Source organism: Pediculus humanus, genomic scaffold (assembly GCF_000006295.1).
Source record: "Pediculus humanus corporis 1103172107369 genomic scaffold, whole genome shotgun sequence".
In the NCBI taxonomy this organism is placed as follows: domain Eukaryota; kingdom Metazoa; phylum Arthropoda; class Insecta; order Psocodea; family Pediculidae; genus Pediculus; species Pediculus humanus.
The window spans coordinates 169,342-183,004 of NW_002986997.1; the positions used below are offsets into that span (position 1 = coordinate 169,342).

The 13,663-nt window shown below is 27.7% G+C and overlaps 4 protein-coding genes across 4 annotated transcripts; 2 read left to right on the plus strand and 2 right to left on the minus strand.

Moving 5' to 3' along the window:
• Nucleotides 1–2,011: 2,011 nt before the first annotated feature.
• On the plus strand, nucleotides 2,012–2,704 carry Phum_PHUM010590 (uncharacterized protein; the record flags this gene model as incomplete). Its single annotated transcript, XM_002422702.1, has 3 exons — nucleotides 2,012–2,077; nucleotides 2,150–2,238; nucleotides 2,368–2,704. 3 exons carry the CDS (start codon nucleotides 2,012–2,014, stop codon nucleotides 2,702–2,704), a joined length of 492 nt encoding a protein of 163 aa, XP_002422747.1.
• Nucleotides 2,705–3,697: 993 nt separating this feature from the next.
• Phum_PHUM010600 (uncharacterized protein) lies at nucleotides 3,698–9,656 on the minus strand (the record flags this gene model as incomplete). Its single annotated transcript, XM_002422703.1, has 17 exons — nucleotides 3,698–4,083; nucleotides 4,178–4,307; nucleotides 4,402–4,675; nucleotides 4,753–4,945; nucleotides 5,042–5,241; nucleotides 5,323–5,502; nucleotides 5,629–5,841; nucleotides 5,934–6,118; nucleotides 6,214–6,327; nucleotides 6,407–6,719; nucleotides 6,789–6,896; nucleotides 6,974–7,130; nucleotides 7,261–7,464; nucleotides 7,807–8,050; nucleotides 8,130–8,278; nucleotides 8,796–9,008; nucleotides 9,167–9,656. The coding sequence occupies 17 exons, from the start codon at nucleotides 9,654–9,656 to the stop codon at nucleotides 3,698–3,700; spliced, it is 3,753 nt and encodes a 1,250-aa protein (XP_002422748.1).
• Nucleotides 9,657–10,339: 683 nt separating this feature from the next.
• Phum_PHUM010610 (mitochondrial 50S ribosomal protein L36, putative) lies at nucleotides 10,340–10,745 on the minus strand (the record flags this gene model as incomplete). The annotated part of the gene is made up of 2 exons (XM_002422704.1): nucleotides 10,340–10,506; nucleotides 10,622–10,745. 2 exons carry the CDS (start codon nucleotides 10,743–10,745, stop codon nucleotides 10,340–10,342), a joined length of 291 nt encoding a protein of 96 aa, XP_002422749.1.
• Nucleotides 10,746–10,870: 125 nt separating this feature from the next.
• Nucleotides 10,871–11,969, plus strand: Phum_PHUM010620 (ankyrin repeat domain-containing protein, putative; the record flags this gene model as incomplete). The annotated part of the gene is made up of 4 exons (XM_002422705.1): nucleotides 10,871–10,890; nucleotides 11,199–11,269; nucleotides 11,347–11,729; nucleotides 11,808–11,969. The coding sequence occupies 4 exons, from the start codon at nucleotides 10,871–10,873 to the stop codon at nucleotides 11,967–11,969; spliced, it is 636 nt and encodes a 211-aa protein (XP_002422750.1).
• Between the last annotated feature and the right edge of the window lie 1,694 nt (nucleotides 11,970–13,663).

A 13,663-nucleotide genomic window follows, 5' to 3' on the forward strand; every position in this document is an offset into this window, starting at 1 on the left:
TTTCCTATCCTTTCCTTTCCTTTTTTTTTTAAATTGGAAAAACCTTTTTTTAATAATAATAATAAAATTTAAATTGATTAATTAAGGTTTTGATTTTGATTTTATAAAAAAAAAAAAAAAAAAAAAAGATTTTCCTCTTTTTCCTTTTTTATTTTTTATGCGAGTAAAAAATTTACTCACGGCTATGACGTCATTTCACATCCGCGACATTTTTCCCTTTCCCCCCCCCCACTCCGTTTTTTTTTCCGTTTCCGTTCGTTGCGTTCGAATTTTTTAAATTTGAATTCGGGAAAAAGTTTTAAAACATTTTCCCCGAACCGAATCGGTTGAGAACTTTCTAAAGCTTAAAAAAAAACAAAAATTTTTTTTTTGAACCGGAACCTCATCATCATCATCATCATCGTTTGGAATATTTTATTTCGGATAATAAATTTTAACTTTGACCTTTGGAATTACCGGAATTTCGTTTTCCTCTCCCCCCTCTCCCCCTCCTCCCCGGGTTTTAATGAAGAAAAAAACATTTTTTTTTTATTTTTCGTGTTTATTCACGTGGAAAATTAAAAAATTATTATAACTTTTTCTTTCTTTTTTTTTAATGACTTGAAGAGTCGGAAGTAGGCGGAGCAAAGAGGGAGGAGGGGCGGAAGTAAAAGTCACGTGATTTTGCGAGAAAAAAAAATTTTTTTTTTTATTTTTTAACCGCCGCCATTTTTATTTATTATTAAATACCGCATAATAAGACAAATACGAGAACGCTCGTATTTTTTTTTTTTTCTTCCCATACCCGTACACAAAAATACTTCGCCGCGATATTAATAATAATAATAATAATAATATCGATTGGATTTAAAGGGAAAATTGAAAAGCTCAACGGGAATTTTCTCTCGTCGAGAAAGAAAAAAAAAAAAAAGAGATAAACAAATTACACGAACGGGAATTAAACCTTTTTAGAGCATCTCAGGTAACTAAACAACCGACAGACGAAATTTTTTATCCATCCATCTGCTTTTCCCCCTCTCCTCTCCCCTCTCCCCTGTCTCCCCTCCTCTCTCTCCAGATTTTTTTATCTTTTCATCTCTCTCTCATCCGTTAAACTTTTTTGCTCTTTCCAACGATTTAATTTAAATATATATTTTTAAATTCCAGTAGAATATATATTTTTTACAAACTGATATCACGATGACGACGACGACTGGAGAAAACTGGAGAAAAAAAATTTCGTTTCCATCGTTTAAATCTCAATTAAGTTAACAAATCTCCCTTGTTCTCTCTCTCTCTCTCTCTTTCTCTTTTTCTCTCTCTGTGAGAATAAAATGAAATGAATAATATTTTTATGATTTACAAAAAAAAAAAAAGAAAGAAAAACCTTTTCCCAAAACAACCGAGTTTGTTATTTCTATCTCTCTCTCTTCCTCTCTCTTTCTTTCTCTCTTTTTGTGCCTTTTTGCCCAATTTTCACGACGTCTGATTTTCTACTTTTGCGGGTGGTAAACTTTATTAAAAAAATTAAATAAATAAATTTAATCCGTGTTGTTGCCTTGTTTGTTCATTTTATTTATTTCTCTTACATAAAACAAACGAACGAATGAATGAATGAATGAATGATTGACTGACTGACTGACTGATTGAAATTTAAATAAATTTAACTAAAAACTTTAAAAATTAATAGCGATTGTTTTGTTTTTCATCTGTTTGTTTTCATGACGTCATCGATTATTAATTGGTTGTTTGTATTATTTAAATAAATCTGCCGTTTGTCGTTTGTTTTTTCTTTTTTTGTCGTTTTGTTTGTTTGTTTTGTCAAACGAGGTGGTTAAATCCGGATTGTTGGAATAGGTAAACGTTTATCGTAATTATTATTTTAACCGAAATTTTTTCTTTGACTTTTTTCTCCAGGCTCCAGCATACCCTGAGTTTTCGTTTACAAATCGTAATTCATTATCATTATTATCATTATCATTTTTTTTCCAGTTTGTTTTCAGATTTGAGAAATTTAAGCGGTACGGCATTAATGAATTTTTTAGCCGTGCTTTTCATGACACAACTTTTATACGTCGTCGGCGTCGGCGAAGTTCAAGTAAGTCTTTTCCAAAAAGTAAAACTTTCCATTCGTTAATAAAATAATCATCATTATTATTACGATTTCCAGGATCCGGAATTATGCGTCGGTTTAGCATTTTCATTACAATACATGAGATTAACGGTTTTTTGTTGGATGTTGCTCATGTCTCATCACATGTACATGCAAGTATACCTTTTTTTTTCTTTTTCGATTATCATTCTGGATAACTTTTTTATCATTCTGGAATCCGTTATCGAGTCGAGACGTCGAGACTCATAGAGAAAATTTATTTTTCTTCATTTCAGAACATTTAAAAACAATGCAAATCTTTTACCACACGTCGACACGTCAATAAAAACATCATTTTGGAAATTCAGTTTGATCGGTTGGTGTTCCCCAGGGATTCTACTATGCATATCCATATTTTTACAATCATCTGAATTTGATTATACGCTCATTTTAAACGTAACGGATTTCAAAAGGACAAATTGTTGGTTTTTAAGTCGTAAACCATTCATTTACGGTTATGCCTTACCCGTAATCATTTTATTATTAATGATAATAGTATCGTTTATAAGGACGGCAATTGTTATAAGGCAAACAACGAGTCTTCAGGTACAAAACAAAAATCTGTTACGATGACATGTTAATCGATATTATTATTAGTATTATTATTATTTTCATTTAATTACAGGTTGATAAAAAAACGAGAGAAAAAATGAAAAAGAAAAGAAATTTACAATTGTTTCTATACATGAAATTAACATTTATAATATCATCGGTTTTTTTCCTTTCTCTCGCGTATAAATTAACTAAAAAAGACATTTTCTGGATATCATTTAACATATTACAAGGATTACAAGGGATAATAATATCCCTTTGCGTCACTTGCAACTGTCAAGTATTGAAAATATATACAAAATCCATAAACAAACGTAAAAAACGATCGCAATATGGCGGAATGAAAAAAGAATTGTCAAAAAGTACGAGTCTTCAAATGTTAACGTGGGATCCCACCCCCGATTCCGTTTAAATAAATAAATAAATAAATAATTAACTTATCGTAAAATTAATAATAATAATAATAATAATAATAATAATAATAATAACCACATTACATATTAAAATAAATATTTTTTCAATAAAAACAAATTATTTAAAAAAAAGAATGATAATAATAATAAAAAATAAATAAATAAATTATTATTAATACTCACATTGAATGACGACAAATTTTTCTCCTCCCCTTTGATTCGGGTTTTTCCCAACACCCGTTTTCATCATCCTCCTCCTCCTCATCCCACGGGAACCATTTACACAAATATAATCATCATCACTATCACCACAAAAGAAATTTTCGAAAAAAAAAAAAATTTTAACGCGAAATAAACAAAAAAACTTTTAAATTTTAATTTTTATTTACTTTTTTATTTTTAATTTATTTAAAAAAAAAAAAAATAATAATAATAATAATAATGATAATAATAAACGAATGCTTTATATAAATTATTATTAACTTTGATTAATGCGATTTTTTCAACAACTTTTTTTTTTTTTTTTAATTAAACGCGGCGAATTTTATTTGAAAAGAAAATCCCGACGGAAACAATTGGGTTTAATCAAACGGAAAATTCTTCATTTTCTTTTTTCAACAGCTGATCGATCTGAAAACAATAAACAAAAATTTTTGTTTTGTTTGTTTTGTTTGTTTGTTTTTGTTCGAAAACGAAAGGAAAAAATTTTTTTTGTGGCCACGTCTCTCACTTGTGTTTTGTACATTTCTTTGACGTCCTGTAAATCCAACCTCAATTCTTCGACTTCTTCGACTTTTTCCCCGTACATTTCCAGGAGTGCATCGTATTTCGTTTGAAGTTCGCTCAAATCTTTTTTCATTTCTTCCATTTGGACGATTTTCATTTCTTGTTCTTCTAATTTCGACGTGAGCGTTGATATTTCCGCCGTGAGAGCACATCTTTCCGCGTCTCTCCTTTGCGATTCCCACGTCATTTGTGCAATTTCACCTGTTTTCCCAAAAAAAGAAAATTAAATTAAAAAATTTGTTCAAACTGTGACGTCACGATGAAAAAGGGGAAAATTTTTAATTATCAAACTCACCGTCTCTCATTTTGAGTTGCGCTTGAAGATTTTCAATGAGTGACGTCGTATTTCCACATCTTAAATTATCGTAAACTGTCGTCGAATATTTACCGGAAACGGAACTAGTTTCGAAACCATCTTCGACAAACTTACATATAAAAAAAAAAAAAATTTTCAAAATTATTTAAAATATTTGACCACTTCTTTTATTCGGAAAATTTCTAAAATAAAATTAAAATTACTTGAGGCCAAATATTACTGGTAACGCTTTCGGATAGGGAAGCTCTACCGAAACTCAACGTCGGCGATGATCTCGATGGACTGTTCGAATCTTTGTTGACAAAATTCGAATCTTTTTCTTTCAATTGTTCTTGTAAAAGCGTCACTTTTTTCCTTTCCGAATCCGCGTTTGATTTTTCATTCGCCAACTGCTGTTCGACGTCCCTCAAAATTCCTCTCAAATTGTTTATTTCCAACTTTAAAATTTTCTCCTCCTTTTCCCAAACCGATTTTCCCCTGGGAACCAAAAAAAAATTTTCTTTTATACTTTCCCCACCGATTTTATCGTTTAAAAAAAAAAAAATGAAAAATACCTTTCGTATTCGGTTTTGACATCTTCCAATTGTTTCGTCAGAGATTCGACTTGATATTTCCATCTCGCGGATTCCCCGTCGGATATTCGAATTCGTTCTTCTAAATTATCCAATTTCGATTTGAGTTCAATCGTTTCCTGTTTGAAACTTTTCTCGTGATACGTAACGGACGATAAACGACTTTCCGCTTCCTCTGAAAAATCAAAAAAAAAAAAACAAAAACCCGTTTCCGCTTTTCTTTGTTTTACAAGGGAAGAGAGAGAGAGAGAGAGGGAGAAAAAGTACCGACCTAATTTTTGTATTAAATTCCTTTCCTGTTTTTCCCACGTTTCCCTCTCGTGTGTTATGGTTGCCTGAAGTGCTTCCATTTGCCTGAGTAAGGGTCTCGTGGCTTTAGATACGCTTTGTGCAACTTCTTCGTTTCTTTCTTCCGCTTCCTGCAACCTTCTCATGAGTTCGTTTTTCTCCTCCCTGTAGTGTTTCTCGCGTCTGCACGTGCAAAAAAAAAATATTCATTCAACAATTTAAAACAACCAATTAAATCGAATTTTTCCACATATTAATATTTACTCGGAATGCATTTCTTCTGCTTTTTTCAATTGCTCGCTCAAATTTTCCAATTTAATTTCGGCATTTTCTTTAAATGACGTCAGTCTTTCTAATTCTTTCGTTTTGTAATCCGCAGCAGATTTCGCACTTTGTAATTTATAATCTTCCGTCGCTAATAATTCTTTACATTTAATTAATTCGCTGAAGAGAGAGAGAGAGAGAAAAAAAAAGAGAGAGAGTGAAACAAACAAATTTTATTCGAAACGTTTAAAGGAAAAAATCTTGAATGAAATTAAAATCGGAAAATTTATTTTATGTTTAATTTACTTTTCTTTTGCTTCGAGCGTTATTTTATATTCTTCTCCTTTGACGACAGCTTTTTCCATTTGCCCTAATAAATTTCCTATTTCTTCATCTTGTCTCGTTATTTTTTTATTCATTTGTTTAACTTTTTCCCCGAGTGATTTTTCCGATTCTTTTCTCGCTGATAATTCCATTTTGAGATCTTCGATCGTTTTCATCAAATTTTGAATTTGTATTCTTCAAAAAAAAACAAAAACAAAAAGACAAATTTTTAATAATAATAATAATAATAATAATACTAAAACTTTTTTGTATTATTTCTAACGTACTTATTACTATCTATAATAGATTGTTGTGATTTTTCGTGTGCTCTCAACGTTTTTATCAAATTCGCTTGTTTGAGTTCTTTTTTCGATAATTTCTCTCCTTCTTCTTTCAATTCTCTTATCAACTCGTCTTTTTCCGATTCCGATTGTAACGAATTCATACCTAACGAAACTTCTTTTTTAGCTTGCTGATAAAAGAGAAAAAAAAAAAAAAAAACTCAAAATTTAATCCGAACGTTAACAAAAAAAAAAACTCAATCGCAATAATTAAACGACGACTCACTTCCATTTCTTTTTTCAATTCTTTATTTTTTTCTTGTATTTCTAAATTTGTTCTTCTAAGATCGTTGAGACGAGATTCTCGAGCTTCCAATATTTCCGTCAGTTCTAAAACTTTCTAAAAACCCCGAAATATTATTATTATTATTTTCTCTCCTCCCCTCCCTTCCCTTCCCTACCCCCTACACTTAATTTACCTTTGAAAGTTTTTCAACTTCGAAAAAATTATCTTCTGAACAAAAACTTGAACCTTCCGATGGTTCTCTATGATGTCCTAAAATTAAATTTAAAATTTTATAAATTTTTCTGTCGTTGTCTTCGGCCATTTTCTTAATGAAATTTCCGTTAAAAAAAAAAAAAATTTTTAATTTTAAACCTTTCGTTTTCGAATGAGTTGCTTTTCCTAAAATATCGACCGCCACCAATGATAATTTCGATTTCGAATTATGATGATGTAATAATTTTGCCGGACTGTGACGTGATGCTGTGCTGCTGCTATCACCGTTCGGACTAGAAAAACAAAAAAACAAACCGTTTTAAATTTCGAAAACATTTCGAAAAACAAAACAAAATCCCAACCTGTATCTCGAAATAATTTCTATGTCGGACGATGTCGTCGTTTCCAATTCGTCTCCGGATGTTTGCCCACTCGTTTGTTCGGAACCAACTTTAACCAAATCCGATCGACTGTTGGGGGGAAAATAGAAGAAAAAAAACAATAAATTTTCCGATTTGGAAAAATGATAAACAAATAATATCCTAACCTTTTCTCTGATAACGTCGGAGATGTTTCACGTGTCGTCGACGACATTTCTTTCATTGCTTCCGAAAGTAAATTTTTCACGTAAAAAGAATTATTTTGATTTCCGTCATTTTCTAATTTTTCCACCGCCCTGTAATTTATCGTTTCGCATTTCGAACCTGGAAAAAAAATAATAATAATAAATATCTCGATAATCGATTCTGATGTCGTGTCGGTTGGTCGATTTCCCGTCCACTAATTCAAAAATATAATAATAATAATAATGATAAGTAATAAAAATATTTTTACCGGAAACGTTTTCTCCATCTTCCATGCTACTATCTAAATTAATTTCATCGCAACTACTCTCGTTAGGTACGATGGTTCTCGTATCACTATAACTCGATGTGGAACCGCAAATTTCATCCGTAATCCCGATAATATCGCTTCCCTGCAGACCCGAATCTCCTTCCTCTAAATCCTTTCTTACATTATAATTTTTAACAATCTCACCTTTTATTAAATCGTTTTTAGAATTTTTTAAATCGTCGGATTTCAATAGGAAATCCGTATCGTTCGGTGCGTTAATAAGTGGTAATTTTTTCCCGGGACTTTCCAATTTTCGATTTGAATTTTCCACGACGTTATCGAAAAATTTATCCGACGGTTTATTTTTATGTCTTATTTTTTCTAAAAATTTCATTTAATAAAAAAGAATATAATTAATTCTAATCCTGAAAAATTTTTTATACATAAATTATAAAAATAAATTACCGGATTCTATGATAAGGCTTTTCGTCAATTCAGAATTTTTCGATAAATTCGAATCTTTCGATAAATCGAATAATTCGTGACTCGATTCTGATAAAACATCGCAAGAATTCCTCGTCGTCAATGGTAATTTACTAAATACGTCCGGTGTCGAATCACCCGATCGAAATTTCGAAGAAGCCTGCGAAAGGTCATTGAAAGATTCCGTGGTACGATAAGAAAATTGATAAGAAGGTTCGAGTACGGTTGGACCAGTGCTTTCGGATACGGACGTATAACTATCTGCTCTTGATAATTCATCATCGCACTCAGGTAGGTCAGGTATAACCTGTAATACAATAATAATTATTATTAATTTATATTCAATAAAAAATTTTACTTTTCATTCATTCATTAAGTTATTTTACTTCGAAACTTTCAGGAGATATATCATTCGCACTATTTGTTGGACTAGAAATTATTTTTAACGTTTTTAAATTATTATTAATCGAATTGTCATCTTTAGGAGAATTCGTAGATGATGACTGAGTGGTCCTGCCACTCCCAGTACCTTCTACTAAAACTTCAATTGAACTAGGACTCGTTAGACTATCAATAACCTAAAAATAAATTATAAAAATTAATTAATTAAAAAATTAGAAATTAAAACAATATATATCGATAAATTATTATCAAATTGATATTTGAATACCTATTTAATACCTAAAATAAATTTATAATAATACATTTCTAACCTTCACTTTTAATCGAATATTTTAAAGTTTAATTGTAATAATTATTGTCAATTATTAATGTTGTTTTCCTTGAAATAATAATGATAATAATAATAGTAATAATTTACAAAATGATTTGACAAACACTTCATTCATCAAATAATTTTATAGTTGTCACATTGAATAATAACAATTGTAATTTTTACCTTGAGTGTTAAATTACAATTAAAAATTACAAAGCTTTTTAAAGGATATGCAAAAGCATAAAAAATTTTAATAATAAAATTGTAAATGATTTGATTAAACAATCAATGAGATTAAATTAAATAATGTATTAAATATCGCAAATATTTTTCTGACTTACTTCTACGGAATCTGTGCAGCTAGAACTTATTGGAAGTCCTAAAGAACTACTTGCTGAAATTGATGGTAAATCTGTATCTGGAGAAGTTGTGCAGCTTAATGAGCTAAGAACTTCTACACTTTCAGATGATTTTTTCCCATCGCTTTCAATAGAATGTACAGATAACCTGTTTGACACATAGCTATTTCTATTAGATGAATTTTTTCTTCCTCTAGGTTTTGCAACAATTTTTTCATCAACCGAAATGTTGCTTGATGATTCTATTTATGAAAATAAAAATTATTTTTTTATCACTTGTAACAATTTTTTTAGAAAAATTTATATCGTTACAAATTAGAATTTGTTTTCTAAAATTTTTACTACAAACCTGATGTTGTTTGAAGTTCGGAAGGTAAAGAAATTAAATTTTTTGGACTGTCATTTTGACTATTTTTATCACCAGGTGTTAATTCAGTTTCAGGCGTTGCCAATGGTGCAACTTTTTCATTTTCATTGGAAAGCAAAAGTGATAATTTTTGAGGCTGAGTAGATATCAAAACTGATTTATCATTTGAATTTTTCGAATTATCAATTTGAAAAAATGATCCAGAAAAAGAGCCCCAATTACTTGTTGGCATTTTATTTGCCTTTAACGATTCAACATTTTTTTCATTATCGTTATATTTAATAACTTCCTGTTTATCTTTAGATTCTTTCTTTTCAAAAGAATTTTCACCTTTGTTACTTAACTTCGGTTTAACGTTATCAGTTATTTCCTCCTCATCTCTTATGTCCAATGCCTTATCAATAGTTTTTTGCGCTTCTTTTAAAGCAGTTTTGGCAATGTTTGCTAATCCTGTAGCGTCAAACCAACTCATTGCAAAGTAAATTTTTCATGGCTATTTATTATATTTATGTGTTAGTTTGCGTAAAAAATGAAAACTCATTCAATTATAATACAACACGTAATCAATACACACACATATATATACATATATACATTTATATATAACGATATATTTTTATTAAATTACAACACAACTGAAGTTTGTTTAAATGAAAAGTGATCACTGACACAAACCACTAAAAAACAAAATGTCGTTTATAATAATATATAATCACTTTAATTAATGTCGGAATCAAATTATGAAATAAATCTACGATAATTATTAAACACTATTATTATTTTGTATTTTAAACATGCCATGACGCATGCGTTTGACGAAATGTCACGTATAAAACAAGATTGCCAACTTAAATTGTTCGTCCAACGATTTTTTTTTTAACGGCATCTGTTGCTAATTATGGAAACGTTTTTCATTTTTCTTAATTTTTTATTTAAATAAAATTAATAAATATTTTAAACAATTTAAAATATTATTATTTTCATTAAATTCATAATTATCAATATAATTATATTGATAATATAATTATGATAAAAAATTAGATTTATAAAAAAAAAAAAATATAAAAAATTGAGAATAAAAAAATTATTATTTATTAATTGTTAATAATTTTTACTATTTATCCTTTCTGATAAATCACTAAATATAAATAAGTTTTAATAAGGTCTTATTTTATGTTGAGTACAATGTGATAAAATCCAATAATGTTTTGCTTTTTTAACTAAAGCCATTTGTTTATGTCTTCCGTAACTATCACACAAAACCATCATTCTACCATCGATTCTAGCAAAATAACAACTTTTGCATCTTCTTTCAAGTTTAGCTGTAATATAAAATGAATGAAATTAATCATTAAATAAAATTTTCACAAAGGAATAATTTTAAATAAGATTTAAAAGAGAAAATTTTAAAAAATGTGCACTTAGTTATTAAAATACCTCTAACTTTCATTCCACATGAAGGAACTATGGATAAATTTGTACAAGATAAATTAACTGTATTTTTTATATTCGATAAACAAGAAAACTCTTTACTTTGTTTCAAATTATTATTACAAATCATTGGTAAAAATGATTTTTTATTTAATAAAGTTTTAGAAAATGTATTCATGAATACATTTTTAAAATTAATATTTTTAAGATAATTCATTTTTAGGTTATTTTCCTTTTAATTATTTGAAACTGAAGATGCAAAAAAAAGACCCGACGTAAATTACACTTGAAAAAAAAAAATGAAAATTATTCACTATTTAAAATGTAATTGATTTTATTTAATTAAAATCATAACTTAATAAATAATAATAATGATTTTATATCATTTTAATCAACTTAAAAATATCCAAACAACATTAGCGTTAAATAATTGTCTTCTGCTTTCATAGAGTAAATAAAAATAATAATAATAATAATCAATAATGGGAGGATTGTTTATAATTTTTAGAATTATATTTAAATAAATAAATGTAAACTAATAATTTATTATAAATTAGATTTTTTTTAAAATGTCAATAAAAAGGGGAAGAGATAAATATTGTGTTAGATTTCGTTACCAAGCTTCATTTTTTAAAAAAAAAGGTAATCACAAATGTAAACAAATAAATATTTCAAAGTACACATATTCAAAAAATCATTTCCCAAAATTGATAATTCCTTTTTTTTTCAAGATGAAGAACGTTTAAGATGTGCAGCATCAAAAAACGATTGTAATAAATTAAAATATTTATTAGAATATGGAGTTAATCCAAACGCTTGTGATAAAAATGGGCGTACTGCTTTACATTTAGCTTCTGCCAGTGGGTATTCAGACATAGTAAAAATTCTTTTATCGTATAAAGCTGATTGTAATGTTGTTGACAAATTGGGAAACACACCATTACATCTTGCCGTTTGTACAACTTCAACTGCCACAATTAATTTATTATTAAACGCTGGTTGTTCAGCTTTTCAAAAAGGTCGTAACGGTCACACACCATTACAATTAGCAGAAACAAAATTATGGCTTTTACAAAAATATTGTAATCCGGAATGCAACGAAATTAAAAATAAAGTATGAATCGATAACACAAATTTTACATTCCATCAAACATTTTTTTCATGACAAACTTTTTTCTTTTTTTGTCCCTAGATATCTGAAATAATCAATACAATGAAAACGCTTGTCAAAGATGAAAATCAAGAAAAAAAATTAATCGAATTATTCTCATCTGGATTATTACTTAACGAAAATTCTGATTTGAAAACAGATGTCGACAGAATATTAAAAACAATTAACGATTTAAAATTGTGAACATTAAATTAATTTATTATTATTATTATTATTATTATTAATATTATTATTAATATTATTTTAACGAAAACGTTAAGTTGTGAATGCTTTTTATACTATTTATAATATATTTATATTTATCGAGTTAAATAAATATTTTATGTAGTTATTATTAAAAATTTATTTATTTATTTCATTTTCTATTTATTAAACTTATGGAGTCGTCGTAGTAATAAATAATAATAATAATAATAAAACAATTAAATGTAAAACAACTCGAACCGATTTTATAATTATTTATTTATTTATTTATTAAAAATTAATAATAATAATAATTTACAAAGACAATAATAATACTGATTTCATTTCATTTGTTAATAAATATACATCATATATAAAATATATAATAATAATAATAATAATATAAATGCAATTTCATTGATTCATTGATTCATTGATTGATCGATTGATTTTTTTCATCATTATTATTATTATTATAAATAATTCTCTATTAAAAAATAAAAGCATTCATTCGTTTTTAATTTAAACATACATTTATGTATATAATTTTTTTTTTCTCTTATCGACACGTAAATAAATAAAATTTTATGTATAAAACTTATTAGCGTCACGCAAAAGCTTGTGACGTATTTTTTTGCGAGCACGCGGACGTCAATACGTAATTAATAGCAAAAATAATAATAATAATAAATACGAATAAAAAACTTTTTTTTTTTTTTTTTTTTTGTGACAGCCTTTTTTTTAAATAATAATAATAATAATTAAGGCACCTTTTTTTTCTTTTTAAAATATTCATTTCATTAAGTATTTTGTAACAAAAAAAAAGCGATTAGCAATAATAATAATAATAATAGTAATAATTTAAGCGAAATAATCGTGTGAGTGAAATTCATTGATTGAGGGCAAGATAATAATTTTTTTAAAAACGAATTCGATCATAAGGTTAATAAATACATAATACATAAATAATGTATTTTAATAACAATAATTAATAAATAAATAAATAAAATATTTCGTTAAATTTTTTTAAATGATGACTCATCATTCGTCTCATTATAATAAATCGGATTCGGTGAAAATCGAGAAAAACAATTTTTTTTTCGGGGGGCGGGAAAAGGACGGAGAAGAAAGGGGGGAGGGGAGGGGAGAAAAACGCTCGTGAAAACCCGCACGAAACGCGTTAAAGAGAGAGAGAGAGAAAGAGAAACGTCAAAAGTTTAAAGAGAATAAAAAACGTTATGTAAATAAAAACAATAGCATCGTCATCATCATTATTATTAGTATCGTTATCACTATCATTATTATTATTATTATTACTATTATTTTTTTCTTAATAAATCTATGATTAATTTAAAATAAGTATCAATAAAAAATATTTACAAATTTTATTATTATTATCATTATTTTCGTCTTTTTTTTTATTTTATTTTATTCGGCAGGATTAATTTCCTTCTTTTTCTTCTGCTACTATTATTATTATTATTATTACTACTACTTTCTTGTCTTTTCGACGGGTAGACCGATTTAAAATTAATGATTAATAAAAAAAAAAAAATTAATTAAGTAACTAAAATTAATTTACCTAATTTAAATTAATACACCCCTCCCTCCCCACCCGGGAGGCGGGGCGGGGCGAACGCGCGTAACAAATCCACGTCAAGGCAGCAGAAACTTTTTTTTTTTTATCACAGAAA